This window comes from Myotis davidii, unplaced genomic scaffold (genome assembly GCF_000327345.1).
Source record: "Myotis davidii unplaced genomic scaffold, ASM32734v1 scaffold46, whole genome shotgun sequence".
In the NCBI taxonomy this organism is placed as follows: Eukaryota; Metazoa; Chordata; class Mammalia; order Chiroptera; family Vespertilionidae; genus Myotis; species Myotis davidii.
This window is the reverse complement of record NW_006383006.1, coordinates 3,717,006-3,739,309: the sequence shown is the minus strand read 5'-3', so window position 1 is coordinate 3,739,309 and position 22,304 is coordinate 3,717,006. Positions and strand designations below refer to the sequence as shown.

Below are 22,304 nucleotides of genomic sequence, written 5' to 3'. Positions count from 1 at the left end.
ATATATATAAATCTTTGTTTTACTATGGTTGCAAATATCAAAAATTTTCTATAGGTGACACGGCACCAGAGTCAAGTTAGGGTTTTTCAAAATGCTGACACGCCGAGCTCAAAAGTTTCACCATCACTGGCCTAGTATATGATCAGGGCTGACAACTTGCCCAGAATTTATAAGCAAGGGGCGGGGGGCATCATTATCTTTTTTGCCTTTTCTATAGAACCCTCATTCCATACCCTCCTCCAAATAAGGATCATTTGAGATCAAATATTTTAACCTACAAATGAATTTAAGGTGATGTTATCTTTCCTAATTATTTGCATATTCCCATATCTCTAAAATAATTGTTAACAAAAAGACTTTGCCCTTGGTTAAAGGAAATTTATGTGTTTACAATCACAGGGTATTCTGAGGAGCTAGGAAAGATCCTCCTAGTGCCCTTGACATTATAGTCCATGTACACAGTGAGAAAAATAATCAGGCAGGAGACACCCACTCTTTCATCTAGCGAAGATTAAAATTGCTCAGTATCCTTTGGTTTCCAAAGCAAAGGAGTACCTAATATATTTTAGAAAAGTTTAGATTAAAAAGAAAGTTAAAACTTTGTAGCCATATGTTACCAATAAAAAGGTTTAGTATAAATGAGGACACGGAGAGATTCAGCACACAGCTAAGTGAACATAAGTGATGAGTGACCAGAACTTTGCCTTTTGCATTTTTGTATCCTCACAACACCTGAATACAGAAGTCAGCACACGTGGTTTACTGATAGATCAGGGAAAGCTCCCATCTCTAGATCTCTAGTTTAGTCATCTTGCTACACTCACAGTTAACTGATTGCCCTAATGAGAAGCAAAGCTCAGTCAATATCCTGGTCCCCACAGGTCCTGCCTCCATTGGTTTGGATTTCTCCTTGCATGGATTTGAGCATCTCTATGGGATCCCACAACATGCAGAATCACATCAACTTAAAAATACTGGGTAAAGTGAAAACAATTATTATGGGAAAAGCATTGCTTATAGATCTTGAAGAATCTCCCTTGAAGTACCCTAGCTGGTTTGGTTCAGTGAATAGAGCATCAGCCTGCAGACTGAAGGGTCCCGAGTTCAATTCCAGTCAAGGGCACATGCCCAGATTGCGGGCTCAATCCCCAGTAGGGGGCATGTAGGAGGCAGATGATTCTCATCAATGTTTCTATCTCTCTCTCCTTCTCCTTCCCTCTCTGAAATTAATAAAAATAAAAAAAAATTTTAAAAGAATCTTCCACTCAGAACAGTAGTTCTCAATTTTTTTTTGGGGGGGGGTGCACAAAAAATTAGATAATTCTAAAAACTGTAATGCTGAACCTAAAAGTATAAAGAAAGTAAATATATGGAGTTGCTATGGTTGAAATAAGGGTTGGGGGGAATTTTCATCACATCCCCTCCTGGGTTTTGCCTTTACCTCTCAAGGCCTTACTGTGGAACCCTGAGAGAATGCACTGTGAAAAACACTGACCTAGAAAAAAACGCCTTTACTAAGAAAGGGCAGTGAGCCAGAGAATGGGAAAGTGTAGCATTTCATATCACCTTTGATTTTCTCAGGGACGTCATTTCAAACTAATACTACTGGCAAATAAATGCCAGAGGCAGATGACTAACTGGAAGTAAAACCAAAGAGACACAGAGTCTGATCAGGTTTGCCAGGTTCAGATGCTGTTTATGTGACAGGGCAGCATAGTGGCAAGTGCACCAGAAACCGTGCTGCTCTAACATCAACCTGAGCTCTGCTCCCCACCCCAATTCAGGCCATGAATTTTTCCCTACTCAGCACTGGATCTGCATGTTAAGACATTATCATCTTGTTTAAGTGGCAGAGAAATACAAAATTTGTCAAAAATATCTATTCTGTGCTTGCTATTGTAGCGGATTCACAGGAAACAGTCCTAAACTCACAAGAGATATTTGGCAAAGATGTCTTAAATATGAGATTATGTATACCAATTGTCAATTGAGGGATGCAAAGGAATCAAAGGAGGGGGGCTATATTCACCCAGGTTGGATCAGAAACCTTTAGGGAAGTGGTAAAGTTGAACCTGAAAGATGCATAGGATCCAAGTGCAGGGGAGAATGGAGCCATCTTATTAATAATACATCTGTGATGGTAATTGATAATCCTTCTTGTGTGTTTCAGTGGTGAGGATGCTTACCGTCTTTATAACCTGGATGTCTATGGATATGAAATACATAACAAAATGGGCATTTATGGTTCAGTGCCTTATCTCTTGGCCCACAAACTGGGTAGGACTTTGGGCATTTTTTGGCTGAATGCTTCAGAAACAATAGTGGAGATCAATACAGAGCCTGCAGTAAAGGTAAGCTATGGACCATGTCTGTATGCCCCACTTACAGAAGAAACAGAACTAGTAAAGTGTAGTCGTAGCTCTGGGCTTTATAGTGGCAGTTCTCTGCCACCAGTCATTGCAGTATAATCAGTGAAAGTTTATCGTATATAAGAAAGGAACAGATTGTTACTCCCATATGAATGAACATTGTAGGTTAGAGGGAAATATTTCAAACCTTCATTCCATTTCTTTTCCAGATGGGCCCAGCTGATGCTAAACAAAAGAGCAAATCTCGAACTGATGTGCATTGGATGTCAGAGAGTGGAATCATTGATGTTTTTCTGCTGACAGGGCCTACACCTTTTGATGTCTTCAAGCAGTACTCATCTCTTACAGGTACCTGCATGTAGAAGAGCCCATTTCTTGCTCCATTATATTTTCTCCATCTCCTGTATCATTGCTATCAGTTAGTATTTATTGTACACCAAGTAGAATTCATAAACAACTTGCCCAAGCTTTTTAAGAAGCAAGCATTTCTCTTCACACCCTCATTCTATTCAGCTTGGCTAAACATTGCACTGCAGCTAGAACTCTCCATTCTCTCATCCTTAATACTTGCTATCTGCCTCTTTGGAGCCTTTAACCCCTGGGCTTTCTCTACCTTCATCTCAGATTATCAGTATCCCAACCTTTTCTATGTTCTCTTTTTTTTATTAAAATATACCACTGACTTTAGCTCTAAAGCATTTTTTCTTTAAAGGACATACTCATTTCTGCACCTCAATTGGTGCAGAAAAAGCATTTGACAAAATTCAACACTATTTCATGAGAAAAGCACTCAGAAAACCCCAGTAGAAGAAAACTTTCTCAACAATAATAAAAGGCATTTATGAAAAATCCACAGCTAACATCATACTCAGTGGTGAAAAGCTACAAGCTTGCCCCTAAAATCAGAAACAAAATAAGGCTGCTCATTTTCACCACTGCTATTGAACAATGTGCTGGAAGTTCTGGCCAGAGCAATTACACTAGAAAAATAAATAAAAGGCATCCAAATTGTAAAGGAAGACGTAAAATTCTCTTTTTCCAGATAATGTGATCCTATATGTTAAAAAATCCCAAAGAATCCACACAAAAACTACTAAATCTAATAAGCAAGTTGACCAAAGTTGCAGTGTACATGATCAACATACAAAATCAGTTGTATGTGTTTTTTTAAATATATTTTATTTATTTCAGTGAGGAAAGGAGAGGGAGAGAGAGAGAAAAACATCAATGATGAGAGAGAATCATTGATTAGCTACCTCCAGCACATCCCCTACTGGGAATCAAACCACAACTTCCTGGTTCATAGGTCGACACTCAACCATTGAGCCATGCTGAATGGGCAAAATCAGTTGTGTTTTTACACACCAGCATTGAACAACTTAAAAAAGAAATTAAGAAAACAATTTCATTTACAATAACATTCAAAAGAATAAAATCACTTGGGAATAAATTTAATCAGAGAAATAAAAAAACTTGTGAGTTATTAATGTTTATTACATGTAACATTACTATATTTAAGATAATTTTTCTTAAAATATTAAGGTTTGCCCTAACTGGTTTGGCTTAGTGGATACAGCGTCGTCCTACAGACTGAAGGGTCCCAGATTCGATTCCGGTAAAGGGCATGTACCTTGGTTGCGGGCACATCCCCAATGGGGGGTGTACAGGAGGCAGCTGATCAATGTCTCTCTCTTATTGATGTTTCTAGCTCTCTATCCCTCTCCCTTCCTATCTGTAAAAAATCAATAAAAATATGTTTTAAAAAAATACTAAGGTTTATTGCATGTAACATTATTTTTTTTTAATTTTATTGATTTTTTACAGAGAGGAAGGGAGAGAGATAGAGAGTTAGAAACATCGATGAGAGAAACATCGATCAGCTGCCTCCTGCACATCTCCCACTGGGGATGTGCCCGCAACCCAGGTACATGCCCTTGACCGGAATCGAACCTGGGACCCCTCAGTCCGCAGGCCGACGCTCCATCCACTTATTTAAAATCATTTTTCTTGAAATTAAAAAAAAGATGAATGGATAAAAAAAGATGAATGGATAAACAAAATGTAATCCTATATAATAATAGAGGAATATGCAAATTGTCCAGGACGCCGTAATGTCATGACCTCTCAGCAGGAGGCATGCATAGCGGGAGCCGGTGGTGGGGACTGCCATCACTAGGAGGGCCTCCGTGCTGCCTGGCCCAGGGGCGGCCCCTGGCAGAGGCGGCCCCCAGTGGAAGCGTGGGCAGGCCTGCCCAGCGCTGACGTGACGCTGCCTGCGTGTGTTCCCACCCAGTGCTGAGGTGAAGCTGCCTGCCTGTGTCCCGGCCAGGGACGTGATGCTGCCTGTGTGCATCCCCACCCAGTTTATTAATAAATTTATATATTATTTTCATATACATTTTACTAATTTTCTTTTATCTCTGACACTTCCATTATAGAGAAAGGGCAAATATTAATATTAAAATATTTTCCTCTAATTATTTTCCTTTTAATGTGCACAAATTTCATGCACCAGGCCACTAGTATATACATAAAGTGGAATATTAATCAGCCATACTAAGGAATGAAGTTCTGATACTTGCAACATGGATGAACCTTGAAAAAATTATGCAAAATGAAATAAGCCAGACACAAAAGGACAAATATTATATGATTCCACTTATAAGAAGTACCTACAATAGGCAAGTTTATAGAGACAGAAAGTAAATTAGCAGTTACCAAGGGCTGGAGGATGAAAGAGGTCAGTGATGGCGAACCTTTTGAGCTCGGCCTGTCAGCATTTTGAAAACCCTAACTTAACTCTGGTGCTGTGTCACATACAGAACTTTTTTGATATTTGCAACCATAGTAAAACAAAGATTTATATTTTTGATATTTTCTGCTATGAACATAGGGGTGCATGCATCCTTTCTGGTGTTTTGGGTTTCTTAGAATTATTCCTAAAAGTGGGAGTCTAACTACCAAGCTGAGTGCTTGGATCCTGTCAGCATTTAGAAAATGTTTTAACAAATACAGAATTATTGCGGTGGTAGTCGGCTCAGTTCTAATTGTCTTCTTTTAGGCACACAAGCCATGCCCCCTCTCTTCTCCTTGGGGTACCACCAGTGCCGCTGGAACTATGAAGATGAGCAGGATGTAAAAGCAGTGGATGCAGGATTTGACAAACATGACATTCCTTATGATGTCATGTGGCTGGACATAGAGCACACCGAGGGCAAAAGGTACTTCACCTGGGACAAGAAAAGATTCCCCAACCCCAAAAGGATGCAGGAGCTGCTCCGAAACAAAAAACGCAAGGTAAAATGAACCAACATTTCTGAACCTTTTAGTTACAAGCACATTTTAAAACTTGATTTGATACATAAGTGGAGAACTATCTGATTTTTAAAACGGCTGTGAAAATAGTACCTTCAAATGTATTTTGAAACTGTGATAACAAAAAAGTAATGGTGAAAAGGTGGCAACACCATCCATCCCTGCGTTAGTTGTCTAGGTCTCCATAAGGATGAAGGGGCCTAGCATTCAGGCCAGTTGTTATGGCCACCGTGTATTAGTGTGATGGATCCCCCTACCCATGCAAAATTTGGTTCTGATGTCGAGATTGATGACATCACACAGGTACCAAGATTAATTAGCCAAAGAACATATATTGAAAACCCATAGACACAGACAACAGTATGTTGATGTCCAGAGGGAAAGGGGCAGGGGCTGAGTGGAGGTGGGCAAAGGAAGAAGGTCAGGTAATGGGGATATCTGTAATAGTGTCAACAAATAAAAATAAAGTTTAAAAAATAATAAGTAATTTAGAAATATTAATTAGTCACATAGTAAGGCATTCTGGGGGTAGTAAGGCTGGCTCCCAAGATCATTTGAAATGGTCCTGAGAGAGCTGGGAAGGAGACCAGCTCAGCTTTTACCATGATTAGAGAGTTAGACTGGGGTGAAGATCCCTGTGCACATGCCAGGGCTTGTGTAGCTTGAACTTTCTGCTGGCACCAAAGCAGGGAGCATCAGGGCTTTCTTTGTCGGCAGGCAGATGTAGGAAGAAAGGACAGGGGAAGTGGTGGGCTTGAAAGCTCTTAACAGTCCATGAAAAACAGAGTTGATTTTTTTATTACTCCATTTTTCCTGCATGCCTCCCTGATGGGTTCCTCCTGTCAATCTGGCCAAGGAAAGAACTAAAACAGAAAATGGGGAAGGAAAAGGACACTGGAAAGTATATAATGCAAGGGTAGTGGTGGTAATAGCACTGGAAAATTAAACTTCAGTATGTATAATAGATTTAAATAGATATGAGGAAGGATGATTAGAAGGTTGTTCTAGTTAAATAAAATGGTTTTGAGGTTTGAGATGAAGTGTAAAGAATGGGTGTTAGAGCCCTAGCTGGTTTGGCTTAGTGGATAGAGCATCGGCCTGTGGACCAAAGGGTCCTGGGTTTGATTCTGGTCAAGGGCACATACCTTGGTTGCAGACTCCTCCCTGGCCCGGGCCCTGCTTGGGGCGCATGAGGAGGTAACCAATTGATGTGCTTCTCTCACATTAATGTTTCTCTCTGTCTTTCCCTCTCTCTTCCACTCTAAAAATCCTTGGGAAATATCCTCAGGTGAGAACTAACAAAACAAAAAAACAAAACACAAGCAAACAACCAAACAAAAAAATGGTGTTAGAAAGGCAAGGAGGGGTGGTAGGGACACAGCTGTGATCACAGCTTTCTCAGACTTACTTCCTCAATATGCCTATACCTTTGGGTTTTTAACATGCTGTTCTCCTATTTCCTTTAATGTTTGCTTTTGTCAGTGTTATGTTAGCTTCTACAAGTCTAGGAAGCAGAGACCTTGCCTATTTACTCTTTTATGTATAGTACCCAGCACCGCAGACAGATAGAAGCTCAATGTTATTTTTAAAAAATTTATTGGTTAGGCAGCAATAACTATAAAAGAGCAATGGCCTGTTTTGACATCAATCTATATTTCTGTAAGCACATAGAATACTTCACTGCTAGTAGTAGTTGTTTCTGAGTAAAATTTGAACCCAAGAACTATGATGAAAACATATAAATGAATATATGGCTCATGTGAAACAAACCTTTATGTCCTCCTGATAGCTTGTGGTCATCAGTGACCCGCATATCAAGATTGATCCTGACTACTCAGTGTACGCTACGGCCCAAGAAAAGGGCTACTTTGTGAGGAATCATGAAGGGGGAGACTTTGAAGGGATATGTTGGCCAGGTGAGATATTACTTTATACACCTATTTACCTTGTTTCGTCCCAACTAATGAAGATTTCATAGCCACTGTTCTTATTCCTTGTAGATATCTTTTGCTACATTTTAAGCTCCTTTAAGAAATGGTATCACCTTCTTTTATATCTTTCATAATACTGATACAGTGTTCATTGTATCCATTTACCAGTCAATGGGTGAATAAAAAATAAGCAAACCTCTAGCATGCTATTTCTCTAAGCAAATAAAAATGAAAAACCAAGGAATGAGAAAAGGAGACAAAGAGAAAGAAAGAAAAAGGGCCACCTGGCTGGTATGGCTCAGTGGTTGAGCATAGAACTATGAACCAGGAAGTCATGGTTCGATTCCCAGTCAGGACCCATGCCTGGGTTTCAGGCTTGATCCCCAACAGGGGGCATGCAGGAAGCTGCCCAGCAATGATTCTCTCTCATCATTGATGTTTCTATCTCTCTCCCTCTTCCTCTCTGAAATCAATAAAAAATACATTTTTTAAAAGAAAAAGGACCCTGCAGCCTCTCCCCTGCCATTCGTCTTTGCCCTGTTAGCCCAACCTTTTGACTTCCAGACTTTCATGAGTGACCTCAGCTGCCTCTGGCAACTCTGGACAATTCCTTTCAGAAATTATTAGTTTAAAGCCTTGGTAGAGGCTCCTTGAGCAAATCACTATCACAGCATAGCACTCTATCGTAACTCCTTGCACAGTAGAGAAAACCCAGGAATTTCCCCCTTTTATCAGTGATGAACACTTCTCTGTTCTTTTTAAGGACGGGGGGTCACTACAGACGACTTGCCATCCTTTGGGCTATTTCAGTGAAGGACAGGCTCCACCTTGATGCTTGTTCATTGGCATGCTCCAGTAGGTGGTCACTGGAGTCCAGCATTACCTTCGTTCGCTTCTCGCCAGACCATGCCTCTGTATCAGCTGACTTTTATGTTTGATGCCCGTTGACTGCCGAGCTTTCACATCTGATAGTCCTCCTTACAACACATCTTACCATGAGGACCACTGTTGCTAACAGGCTGTCTTCTCTTATAACAGGTCTCTCCTCTTACCTGGATTTCACCAACCCCAAGGTCAGAGAGTGGTATGCAGGTCTTTTTGCTTTTTCTGTTTATCAGGTAAGTTTTTATTCATTTGCTCTTTCCTAGTTACTTGAAATGATGAAAGAATGAAAAGAAGTGATTGAATAGAATTATACTGCTTCATTGAGTAGCCCCTAATAAATAATGCTTGTATGAAAAGGGAAGGGTGGAATCACATTACAGACTTTGGTGGTGCTGGGAGAGATGCCATGTGTATTATTAAATGCAAAAAGCTATGATTTTGATCTCTAGTACAATATATCAAAGTACTTAATTATATAGATGTATTACATTTTCAAATTACTATATACTTTTTTATATAAAATAGCATTTTATAACTATTATTTAAAGATGATGATATATGTGGAAATATCTTGCAAAGTATGTCATTAAATGTAAGTTATAATAATAAATTGATTCCTAAATCTTATAAAATCCACTGAGAAAAAAGGAGAGGCCACATCTAGAGAACTGTTTTCAACCAACTGTGATGATGATAATGATGTCTAATATAAATTTGAGTATTTTCTATGTGCCAAGCAGTGGGCTAAACACTTTCTGTGCATATGCCATTTTTATCTTCCCAATAACCCTCTGAAGTTAGAACTATAACTCTATTCCCACAGATGAGGAAATTGAGACATAAACAAATTTAAAAACCTGCTAAGTTCACCCATCTAGTAAGTGGCAGGCCCAAGATTTGAACTCAGTTCTGTTTGTTCCAAACCTAGCTCTTAACCACTCAAGGCTAGTTTCTGAGCATCATGTATTAGGACTAAGAGCAGTATGAACAACACTTGAGCCACATGCTCATTCATTTCCCTGTTGTCTACAGCTTTCACATTACCAAAGCAGAGTTGAGTTACTGAAAAAGAGATCTTATGGCCCACAAAGTTAAAAAACTGGCTCTTTCCAGAAAACGATTGCCAACCTTGCCCTAGAGGGTAGGGTGCTAAAGAAGAGGAGTCAAGGTAGTTAAATATTGAAAACCACATAGTCTTGTTCATAGACATACACATTCAGAAATAAAAGCAAAGAGTCAAAAGAAAACACATAAGCCTCCTTTCGGCATTTAGATGACTGTCATGTGGGTGAGGCAACAGATGTATCCTGTGGTATTCCAGAAATCAAGCTAGACCCTGTGAGAGAATGTTACCATTCATAAAATAATGGAATGAGCTGCCGGAGGGACTCGTCGCTGTAGCTATCAAGTCAAATGCTGAGAGACCAGGGATTCTATAAAGAGATTGTACGACCATGACTAGATGACTCCATAGCCCCTTCTCACTCTATATTGACTAGTTGTATGTAGAATATAAACTATAGATCATACTAACAAGAAGGCATCTTAACTGTCAAATTTTTCAAAGTATTAAAGGAAAAGCAGAATTTTATCATGTATAACTATAATTGCCCTTCTCTGAGTTAAGAGTTGTAGCAGATGATGGATGATATAGAGCTTAATTGTGATCATTCACAACCTTTCCTGTGGGGGTTCTCCAGATAGACCTAGGAGTAGACTTGCTGGGCAATATGTATTTCACAGACAATAAAGCACAGCATTCTTTCATTCATCAACAAATACTTATTGAAAACCTTCTATGGTTCAAGTGTTTGGGATATATCAATGAACTCCCTGCCCAGAAGAGCTTTTTATTCTAGCAGTGGAGCTAAGGACAGAGCACAGATGATAAACATAATGAATAATAAATGAAATGGAGTAGGAAAGAGGAATAGGAGCAGCTGTCATATTAACATACTCACTGTAGAAGTAGTGCCTTGACCAAGATTTCTTTCCTAGGGATCTACTGACATCCTCTACATATGGAATGACATGAATGAGCCCTCGGTCTTTAGAGGGCCAGAGCAAACCATGCAGAAGAATGCCATTCATCATGGCAACTGGGAGCACAGAGAACTTCACAACATCTATGGCTTTTATCAGGTAAGAGAGCCAAGAAGAAGCCAACTGTACCCATGTACCCTGCCTTTTGGGCTAAAAGTTGTTTCCTTTGTAATAGCCATACTACACTGTTCATTTCTCTTTGTGTGTCTTTTCTGCGATGAGTCTTACCAGGTTGCAGCCAATATAAGACTCATTTTTCCTTTTGTACCTTTGCCTTCTATAATGAACTTGATGACTTTATATTGTAAGATTAATGGTAACACAGAAACATCTTCCTTGACAGGAGCCATTAGTAAATGCTATTGGATGCTACCTCAAAACTTTTATTGAAGTAAACAAACCATGTGTAAATACATAAAGGCAATTAGGACAAATGTTTTGAAATTTCACAAATTTCTAAATACATTAAGTCTTACATTTATACCAGGGGAGTAAGATTTAGAACACACATACACAATTTCATAAGTATACTTTTTAAATGTAGAAAGTCGTTCTTAAGTACTTAGCTTTCTCAATAGAATTGTCTTTCATTGGCCAATCACATCTAAAAGACCCAGGCATGTATAGAGGTACTACTTGGTAGTCACTGGCCCTAATTTATACCTGTGGTTCTGTTATTTTCAGAATGTAACTGTTCTTATGACCCTCCCACGAATTGGTATTTTCCAGTGGGAGCTGCTGGCTAGGTATAGCTTGGTTTTCTGTGTTTACTTCTCTAATAGCCTCTTGCTATAATTGCAAACGAATTTAGTGAATTTTCTTATGTAGGCCAAAGCCAGTCACTTAACCTCTCTGAATCTCAGTGGTTTTTTTTCATTAATGAAGACTGTCTCAGAGGTTGTTGTGTAAGTTATAAGAGAAAATCTTATAAAATGCCTGATAATAGTCAGCACCAAAAGGTTTGGTCTGGCCTGTGGGGATCAGGCCGAAATTGGGAGTCCAACATCCCAAGGGATATAGTAGTGCACAAAGTGGCAGACGGCCAGGCACCCTGCCACTCCCGCTCATTCTGGCCCTGCTGCGCCTGATGTGGTCGCTGCTAGGTAGCGTGCTGCCACAGAGGCAGGAAAGGCTCACGCTGCCACAGCTGTGCTCGCCAGCCGTGAGCCCGGTGTCTGGTGCCTGTCAGTTAGCTGAGCGGTGCACCCGCTATGGTAACACACTGACCACCATGGGGCAGCTCCTACATTGAGCGTCTGCCCTCTGGTGGTCAGTGCGCATCATAGCAACCGGTCAAATAGTCATTCGGTTCTTTGGTCGTTCAGTCACTTAGGCCAGGGGTCCTCAAACTACGGCCCGCAGGCCACATGCAAATACAAATATTGTATTTGTTCCCGTTTTGTTTTTTTACTTCAAAATAAGATATGTGCAGTGTGCATAGGAATTTGTTCATAGGTTTGTTTTTAACTATAGTCCGGCCCTCCAATGGTCTGAGGGACAGTGAACTGGCCCCCTGTTTAAAAAGTTTGAGGAACCCTGGCTTAGGCTTTTATAATATACTAGAGGCCCAGTGCACAAAATTCATGCACTTGTGAGGGGGGAGGGTCCCTCAGCCCAGCCTGTGCCCTCTCGCAGTCTGGGAGCCCTTGGGGGATGTCCAACTCCCTGTGGAGAGTGGGCCTAAGCTGTCAGTCATACATCCCTAGCTCTGCTGCGGAGGCAGGAAAGGCTCCTGCCACCACTGCTGCATTTACCAGCCGTGAGCCGTCTTCTGGCTGAGCAGTGCTCCTCTGTGGGCGCGAAATGACCACCAGGGGGCAGCTCCCCCTGGTGGTCAGTGCATGTCATAGCGACCAGTTCCGCTGTTCAGCCGATTTGCATATTAGCCTTTTATTATATAGGACTAGTGCCCCGGTGCACAGATTTGTGCACATTGAAAGGAAATTAATTAGAAGAAATATTTTAATATCGCCATTCGCATCTTGCTAATGAAAAGAAAATAGGAGCCTACCGAGTCTCCTATCTACCTACTCTAGGACTTCTGATTAGGCATGGGAAATGAGATGAGGTAGGGAAAATGCATGACAAACATTTGGTTAAACTGTAAAATGTTTGCACTTGGCCATAAAGCAAGTCAGGTTCCTGGACTAAAGAAACTCCAAGGATGCTAGTCTCTAGGAAGAGGAAGCCGGGCATTGCTGTGTGATGTCATTAACTGGCAACACAGCCACTGTTTCTGGGCTGGGCTGTGGGCTGCATTTTGTGCCAGGGGGTCTTGGCAGCATTGGCTGTGATTTGGTGAGGTGTTGCTCTGGAGTGGTGGCGGGGCCTGTGTCCCACTTGGGGGAAGCCAAGTGCTGATTTGTTAGTGCCAGGTCTGTGGTGCCATTTATTTTTAAATGGCCAGTGCATGTTATGGCAGCTCCTGCATTTAGCATCTGCTCCCTGGTGGTCAGTGCACATCATAGCTACCAGTCAGACGGACACTTTGCCTTTTATATATAGAGATAGATTATTTCATTGCTATTTTAATCAAATAAATTTTTCATTATTTTAATAAGGGAATTTAGAGTAGTTTCATTACATCATAAAAATTGTTTGATGGATTTATTTTAATATTTCCCATTTCACATTCCCACCTACTGTTTGTTTTTTACATGTTAAGTAGTTTCTTGGGGATGTCTACACAATGCCCTAGTCCAATCATCTGTTTGACATTTTTCTCCTTTGACTTTATAGCAAAAGGCTACTGCAGAAGGACTGATACAACGATCTAGGGGAAAGGAGAGACCCTTTGTTCTTACACGCTCTTTCTTTGCTGGATCACAAAAGTATGGTAAGGAATGGCTCCTATGATCAGACTTAAAAACACAAGTCTTTATAGAGCTATTAATGCCTTCCTTTTCAGTAGCCATTGGGCAGGCCTTAGATGTGCCCTGAAGTATGTATTTTTGTCCTATGATCAGAGTAAACCAATTTTAATAAAGTTTAATTCCTCATTTCCCACTGAAAAAATTGCCACTTAATTTTTGGGTGAATGACTTCAGAGTATTTGTTTGCGGGGATGGTGATCTCTGATCCTGTCTCTTTGATTTATCAAAACCAGGGAAAATACCCTTCTAACACATTCCTTCAACCACCTATTTCACTCAGCAATATGCCTTAAAATAGACCTAGATGGTCAGGGTCATCTATAACTGGGTCTGGTTTACTAGCTGATGCAGATCTAGTTCAACTTTACCACCCTGTGGCAGGAAGGCTATTTTAAGTCCCCAGGCACAAATAACTGGGAGCTTAGGTTCCTGTTTGAAGAATCCAGCCTTTACTGTACATAGCCATTACTAGGCTTCCTACTCCACCCCCTGAAAACCAGCCCCTGTGGTACTCAAGAAAAGGCTAATATTGTCATCTTAAGCAGAGACTCATGTACAGATTTGCTCACCACAGTATTAGTTCTTGAAACAAAAAAAGAAAAAATCCAAATATATAAGGGAATAGTTATAAAACTATAGTATATTTATATGTTAGACTGTCATAAAGTTATTTAAAATAGCCTTAATTGCATGAGAAAAATGTTTGCCATCATGATAAAAAAAAAAAGCCTAAATATATTTATGTCATCTTTATTGTGTGTGTGTGTGTGTGTGTGTGTGTGTGTGTCTACTAGAAGCCTGGTGCATAAAATTTGTGCGCTGGGGATGGGGGATCCCTCAGCGTGGCCTGCACCCACTCACACTCTGGAACCCCTCAGGGGATGTCCACCTGCTGGCTTAGTCCTGATCCCCCTGGGGGTCGGGCCTAAGCCAGCAGTCAGACATTCCTCTCACAGTCCGGGGCTCTCACAGTCTGGGACCTCTTGCTCTTTACCGCCCACCTGCAGCAGAGGCAGGAAAGGCACCTGCCACCACCGCTGCACTTGCCAGCCATGAGCCTGGCTTCTAGGGGGAGCCACTGACCACAGGGGGAAGCTCCTGTGTTGAGCATCTGCCCCCTGGTGTTCAGTGCGCATCATAGCAACCAGTCATTCCACCAGTTGTTTCACCATTCAGTCCATTTGTATATTAGGGTTTTATTATATAGGATATATATAAAAGCTTAAGCAACTGGTCGAGTACATGACCATTTGACCGATTGACTGTTAGCTATGATGTGCACTACCACCAGGGGGCAGATGCTCAACGCAGGAGCTGCCCCCTGGTGGTCAATGCATTCCCACAGTGACTGGCGAGCACAGCTGCAGCAGTGCGAGCCTCTCCCACCTCTGTGGCAGCACTACCAAGTGGCAGCTGATGCAGTGGGGCAGGAATGAGCAGGAGCAGGGCGGTGCCCAGCTGGGCTCAGGCTCCTGCCTGGCTGCCAGTTTCGGCCTGATCCCTATAGGCCTGGGGGAATCAGGCTGAAACCGGCTTTCTGACATCTCCCAAGGGGTCCCAGATGCAAGAGGGCACAGGCCAGGCCAAGGGACCCCACCAGTGTATGGTCGGGGCCGGGGAGGGACCGTGGGAGAGCTCCATGGTGTGTCCGGCCCATCTCAACCAGTCCGGATCAGCCGGACCCCAGCAGCAAGAAAAGATGAGGTTGGAGTGTCAGCCCCCCTAGTGGTCATTGTGCGTCATAGCAACTGGTCGAACAGTCCAAAAGTTGGATACTTAGCATATTAGGCTTTTATTATATAGGATTCTAGAAAAGACTACTTTAATAGTCATAGAAATCAAATCAATGGTTGGGTAAGGTGGGGGTAATGGGCTGAAAAGATGGAAATTTTTGCTGTTATGGAAATGTTCTATACCCTGCTTGTGGTGATGGTTACATGGTGCACACATTTTAAAAACTCATCAAACTCTTCACTTTATTTATTTTTTTTAAATATATTTTATTGATTTTTTACAGAGAGGAAGGGAGAGGGATAGAGAGCCAGAAACATCGGTGAGAGAGAAACATCAACCAGTCGCCTCCTGCACACCTCCCACTGGGGATGTGCCCGCAACCAAGGCACATGCCCTTGACCGGAATCGAACCTGGGACCCTTCAGTCCGCAGGCTGATGCTCTATCCACTGAGCCAAACTGGTCTGGCAACTCTTCACTTTAAAATATGTGCTTTTATTGTTTGTAAATTATATCTTTTTTAAAAATATATTTTATTGATTTTTTTTTACAGAGAGGAAGGGAGTGGGATAGAGAGTCAGAAACATCGATGAGAGAGAGAGAGAGAAACATTGATCAGCTGCCTCCTGCACACCCCCCACTGGAGATGTTGCCTGCAACCAAGGTACATGCCCTTGACCGGAATCGAACCCGGGACCCTTCAGTTCTCAGGCCGACTCTCTATCCACTGAGCCAAACCAGTTAGAGCATGTAAATTATATCTTAGTAAAGTTGATTTTTTAAATGTTCCTCCTAAAATCAGACTGCAGTTAGACTTCAAAAATAAGTGATTTCAGAATATTTTTGCAATTTCTTTTGTTGATTTTAATAACTTTTTCACATTAGAAAATTAATATATTTTCATTCTGGAAGACCAGAATGTGTATATTTTAAGGTAAGGAAGAAATGCATTCCTTTATATTAATTTTGTCTATTGCAAATAAGGAATCTAAACATGAAATCAAGGGCATGGGCTGCTTTGTGATTTTTTTAAAAAATACCTTGTTACTGGTGTCCAAAGGTGCTGTGTGGACAGGCGACAACAGAGCAAAATGGAGTTACCTGAAAATTTCCATCCCTATGTTACTCACTCTCAGCGTTACTGGGATCTCTTTTTGTGGAGGTAAGGTGATAGCCTCAGGCTTGAAGTGGCAGAAAATAAAAACTGAGGGTGTTTTTGTCAAACTGGTCACAAATCCCTTCTCATTGGCTGTTTTGGATAGGGATAAACGCCAGAAAGAAAAGATGGGGAAAGTGAAGAGGGGATTAGAGAGGAGAGAAAGGGTAGCTCCAGAGCTGTTTTGTGTCTTATCTGAATTGAGGACATAAAGGCAGGAGTGGGGCTAGAGTGCTGCTTTCCCTCATTCTCTTACTGCTTCCTCAGCTACTCTTGGTAACTGAGTTTCTCGTCCTGAAACATGCCTTTCTTCTTGAACAAAAAAATGGAAAGAACTACAAAGAATTTTGCAAATAAGAAATCAGCCTTACAGAAATCATTTTTACTCGGCGAGTTTTAAAATTCTGTGACATGTTTCTACTGTTAAAAAAAAAAAAAGATATGCTCTTGGGAAAGGTAAATTTAGTTAAAATAAGATTCTCTAATGTGCCGCCTTCCCAAGTCCTCATAATTCTCTGCAGATGAGAGATCTCAGTATGAAGGTGCTCAGCATGACCACAGATCCAGCTGCTCCTTTTCTCTAGGAATAGAAGTGACTTACTATCACTTTTTGATACATGTGTTTTTATGGCATTGGTCCATACAAGGAATATGTATCCTGCTTAAGGACTAACCATGAAATTCTACTTAAACCTCTCATTCTCATTATCTGTTTCTCTTTAGCTATTTCTATAATAAATGTTCCTCCTAAAATCAGACTTCAGTTAGACTTCAAAAATAAGTGTAATTTTTATCTTGCCCTAGCTGTTGCTTTCAAAGGAAGTCAATTGCCAGCCCTCCACTGCCACCCACCCCTAAATACAGACATGGACTCAGACAGACATTTTGCAATTTCTGGGTTACCTGGGTTCAGGAACATACCTGAAAGTTGATCTTGCAGTAAAGCCTCTGACCTTTGACAAGAATAGAATATAAAAGAGCGTACTATCAGATCCCCAACAGGCAGAGTTTTTTACTGTGTGCTCCCTAATTTGAGGCCACGGTGTCATTTTGAGTGCATACACAACACCTTTCTTCTGTCTGTCTTCAAAGCCTTATTTTACTTGAGTGCATCATTTATTAGAGCCTGGTTGCCTCACAAGTCTTTCTTCTTTTTTTTCTTTTTTTAATCCTCACCAAAGGATATTTTTTCCATTGCTTTTCAGAGAGCGAGAGAGAGAGAGAGAGAGAGAGAGAAAGGGAGGGAGAGAGGAAAACTTTAATGTAAGAGACACACATGGATTGGTTGCCTCCCACATGCTTCCCAACCAAAGGGTGGAGAGCGAACCCCCAACCCAGATACGTGCCCTTGACCAGGAATCGAATCCACAACCCTTCAGTACTCTAAGCACTGAGCCTCATTGGCCAGGGCTCACAAACCTTTCTTTGACTAATGAATCAGCTGATGTTGGTGGCTTCGTGGGGGATCCAGAGGTGGAGCTGCTAGTGCGTTGGTACCAGGCTGGAGCCTACCAGCCCTTCTTTCGTGGCCATTCCACCGTAAACAGCAAGCGACGGGAACCCTGGCTCTTTGGGAAGGAACACACCCAGCTCATCAGAGAAGCCATCAGAGAGCGTTACACCCTCCTGCCCTATTGGTATTGTCTGTTCTACTGTGCACACGTGACTGCCGAACCCATCATGAGGTAAATAGGCTTCACCTGTCGGAGGCCTCAGCAAACAGTCTAACCAACCACTGGGGAACGGAGTAATTACACAGTGGCTTCAAGAGAACAGGTGAAGGAGAGCCGTGTGTGTAATCATGTCCTCAGCTTATGGGAGCAGGGCTGGCAGTGGAGGTAGCAGAAGATAACTCTGTGATTCAAGTGTTAATATTTGATATGGGACAGAAATAGAGCTTTGTCAAAGAAAAATGAAATGACCTTGTAACTGAATTCCATTCAGTATTTAGCCCACAAGCCTCCTCTTATGAAGAACATTATTCTGCCAGTCTTAAGCTCTATCTCACCCTTGGAACTAAACTGTTCCAAGTTTGAGGTAACCATTTTTTTCTGATGTATAAATTATATTCTGATTGTATTTTTTAAAACTAGAGGAGGAATCACACAGAGACATACTAAGACTCCTGGATCCTCCGTTCCTAAACCTGGCTCAGATCAGAATCATCTGGGAGCTTCTTAAAAAACACAGATTATAAGGCCACACCTCCAGACCTACTAGGAATCTCTTTGGGAAGGTTCCAGAGATCTATATTTGTTAGAAAATTTCCTGGTGATTCTAGACATCAGCCAGCTTTAGAGACCACTGCTTTGTTACCAGTAGGAAAGGGAATACATTATTACAGAGGCTAGTGAATAAACTAAAAGTAAGTCTCTTGTTTAAAAATATCATTTCCTCATGAAATTGAAAAATATTATTAGAACCATTAAGTTAATATTCAGATACATAGATATTGAAAGTTTTCTTTATAAGCCCAAATGTCTTCTAGGTAGTTGTGTGCAACAATAACAATAAAACAAAAACCACACAACAGTTTCTCAAACCTCTAAAAATGTTGCCAGTTTGAAAACAAGAAAAAACAGTTCTTCTCATTTGAATAGGTAATGATTAAGGATGCATGAAAGGCAGTGACAGCATAAAGAAATGGCACAGATTTTATATCATTATAAAATGATTTTATAAACATTTAATTTGTTTTACACCAAACGTGTTAGGCATTTGGACTTCTGATTCTGCCTGTCAAAGTAGTATTTATTTCTAGTTCAACAATAAGAAGGAAAAATAGCAGGTACGAGATTTCTCAATCTTTAATTTAAGCTAATTGATAGCTCTTTTACATAAGAAAAATATGAGTAATCATAGCAATTGCTCATAAAATCTTGAAACAGATGAAAAGAGACTTGGCCCTGGCTTTTTCTAATTTCCTTTGGATGGTTACAAAACTGAAAGTATAAGTGATTGAACTGTAATAAGAATCTAATGTTGAAGAAAGAATTTTTTTTTCTTACCCCAGGCCTCTGTGGGTAGAGTTCCCTGATGAATTAGAGACTTTTGGTGTGGAAGATGAATACATGCTGGGTAAGCATTTCTTGATTAATTATAATTATGATAAATATTGTAATCATGTTCTTGTTATACTTTCTAGTGTAAGAGCACTAAAAAAAATCCCTAATTGCAAGAAAGCCAAAAAATAAATTTCATCACCAAGATTTTTAGTGCTAAGTGGAATCATAGCTATTCTGTTGTCATGTATCACATCTCATATTAACTTTAAATAAATCCATCCTATTTGTGAATGCAATTGGTATTCTTGTTCTGGGTCCACTCCTTTAACCACCAAATCTAAACATGGAAGTCTATCATCTTGGCAATAAGGTTCAAAAAGCCAGGCTCAACAGAATTGCAAAAAGATGGAACAAAAGAGAATGGAAACCCCAAAATGTAAAACATCTTGCTCTTTAGGTCTCCACTCATCCTTAGTTCTCAGTTGAAATAGCAACTTTCATGGAGTAAAATTTCCTGACCAAAATTGCTTCCTAATATCTAGTTCCACCTACTTAAATTCAAGTCAATCCCTCCTATTACATAATTTTTATTTTATTTTTACTTTGCCTTTTTGGTATCCATCTGAACTCTAATTAGTTTGTAATTACTTAATACCTGTCTTCATTGACTGTAAACTCCGTGAGGGCAGGGACCATGTCTGCCTTATTTGTCACTATATCCCCAGAGCTCAGCACAGTGCCTAGTACTCAGTAGGCACTCTAAATATTTGTTGAATTAAAGAGTGGATTTATAGCCCTGGCTGGTTTGGCTCAGTGGATAGATAGTCAGCCTGCAGACTGAAGGGTCCCAGGTTCGATTCTGGTCAAGGGCACATGCCTGGGTTGTGGGCTTGATCCCCAGTTGGGGGTGTGCAGGACGCAACTGATCAATGATTCTCTCTCATCATTGATGTTTCTATCTCTCTCTCTCTCACTTTTCCTCTCGAGAAAATAAGTAGACAACAAGAGAATAAGTGAATTCATAAATGGATGAATTTTACACACATGTGATACTAAGGCCAAAACAAAATTGATAATTCAGATGGTGTTTGGGAGAATTTTAGCCTTCCCAGTGCATATGGTTCAGATGTCAACCATGGTGTTGCTCCATCTGGTCTAGCTGCTTTTCTGGCCTAGAGCTGAAACACACTGAGGCCTAAATGTCATCTCTAGATTGACCAAAACTCTGTCCTGCAGTCAAGGAAGAAGATCTGAATGTCCATGCTGACCACACTTCTAGATCATAATTGTAGGCTCACCATCACCAACATCACTTACAGCAAACAATGAGGCACTTGGGCAAGTGCGATGGTGCTTTCAGATTACTGACATACTAGCACTTTTGTCACGGGAAAGGCACCGGGTCCAGAGAGGGTTTGCCTCAGGCTGGCTTATAGTGTGTGGAAAGATTTCACCTGAGTCTAAGTGATTTTGAGAGTATGTTTATTAAAGTTGGGGACAGTGAAACAAAGGAAGGGCTTAGGATAGAAGAAGCAACAGGAGAGATACTAGATGGTGCTCTGCTTTGGCTCTCTAGAGACGTTATAGGAAAAAAAGTGAGCCATGCTGGGCAACGTGGACTCACTGAGAAGTAAAAGTCACAGTGACAGAGTGAGCCAAGACGAGGCTGCTGTTACTTCACTGAAAAGTCCGAGAAAAGGAGGCCTTGGAGACAGGCTCAGGGGGGTTACCCCAAGATGAGTTGCTGCTGTCCATTGCTCTCCTGGTTGCAAGTCTTGCCAGGATCCTTAGACCTTAAGAGAAAGAGAGCAGAGATATATGCCTGAGAATGAAAAAGGGAAGAAAGGTGTGGGCTCCCTCTGGGCTGTCTTCCTTTACCTTAAGAAGCTTTATCTGTTTCCTAAAGGTAAATTTCTGGGGAGGTCTCAGGAGAGGATCTCAATAGACTATTCATTGGCTTTCCAGGTGTGTCATTTCAGGGTCGTGGTTTCCACTGATTGGTCAGAGCTAAGAGAGGGGGTCATTAGTCATTGCATCTGGTTCTGGTATCAACCACGGTGTTGCTCCATCTGGTTTTGCTGCTTTTCTGGCCCGGAGCTGAAACATACTGAGGCCTAAATGTCATCTCTAGATTGACCAAAACTCTGTCCTGTAGTCAACAGACCCGAACTTTGTTCCTAAGATTTTATGATGTAGGTCAGAACTTCCTTGTCCTGAGGGCCCAATGCTAAGGGTGTGGTCGTGCAAGGGAATCCTATGAGGCCATTCTCCTGCCCTCTTATTCTCCCTCTAAGGATGTCTAAAACCACTTGACTAGCTAGCAATATGCCAAGGGAGGAAGGCTCAGAGGAGGGTCTGAATCAGATGACCATCGATGTGAATGTTCAGGGGATGTAAACCACATGACTAGGGAGGAAAAGGGGGGAGGTCCTTGTTTTCTCAGTTTTGCCCATTGCTAGGCACCTGGAGCTTTCACCTTGGTGACCTTCTGTACCTTGCCCATCGTCCACGCTCTGCTATGTTTGTTCAACTACTTGCCACAATGATGCACAAAAAGAGACTGTGGGTCCCTCCCTAGAACTTCAATATACTGTAAGTGGATTGATGACAGGCAATAATAGTCACCTCTGTGAGCACCTATCCTTTTTTTAGCAATGCATCTCTCTGATGAATCATAGGTTCACCTCACCAAGGCCTCTACCTTTAAGAAGTTCACAGTCTAGTGGTCCTTAAAACCACAAAAACACTCAATTAAAAGGAAAGGATGTTTTCAGACTTTGTTTTCAACTTTGTTTCTTCTCCATTTTTCAGGAAGTGCTTTATTGGTTCATCCAGTCACAGAGCCAAAAGCTACTGTGGTTGATGTGTTTCTGCCAGGATCAAGTGAGGTAAGAGTAAATGACAGTCACATATTTTATATGTCTCATATCTATTTTTCATTCTGATTAATTAGCCCCTGTTAGGAAATAGATTTCTTCATCATGCAATTGTAAA

The 22,304-nt window shown here is 41.1% G+C and overlaps 1 protein-coding gene across 4 annotated transcripts in view; it reads left to right on the top strand.

The window, feature by feature from the left end:
• GANC (glucosidase, alpha; neutral C) overlaps positions 1–22,304 on the top strand; it is a 69,412-nt gene that overhangs the window by 31,995 nt on the left and 15,113 nt on the right. For 3 of the 4 annotated variants that reach the window (XM_015557545.1, XM_006778054.2, XM_015557546.1), the window contains exons 8-19: positions 882–978; positions 2,171–2,351; positions 2,579–2,717; positions 5,431–5,666; positions 7,474–7,600; positions 8,654–8,733; positions 10,499–10,642; positions 13,283–13,379; positions 16,210–16,311; positions 17,747–17,990; positions 19,319–19,383; positions 22,122–22,198. In XM_015557545.1, the coding sequence (XP_015413031.1) occupies positions 882–978; positions 2,171–2,351; positions 2,579–2,717; positions 5,431–5,666; positions 7,474–7,600; positions 8,654–8,733; positions 10,499–10,642; positions 13,283–13,379; positions 16,210–16,311; positions 17,747–17,990; positions 19,319–19,383; positions 22,122–22,198 (1,589 nt within the window). Of the gene's footprint in view, positions 1–881; positions 979–2,170; positions 2,352–2,578; positions 2,718–5,430; positions 5,667–7,473; positions 7,601–8,653; positions 8,734–10,498; positions 10,643–13,282; positions 13,380–16,209; positions 16,312–17,746; positions 17,991–19,318; positions 19,384–22,121; positions 22,199–22,304 lie in introns of those variants that run through there. The other variant, XM_015557547.1, reaches the window with a different exon arrangement.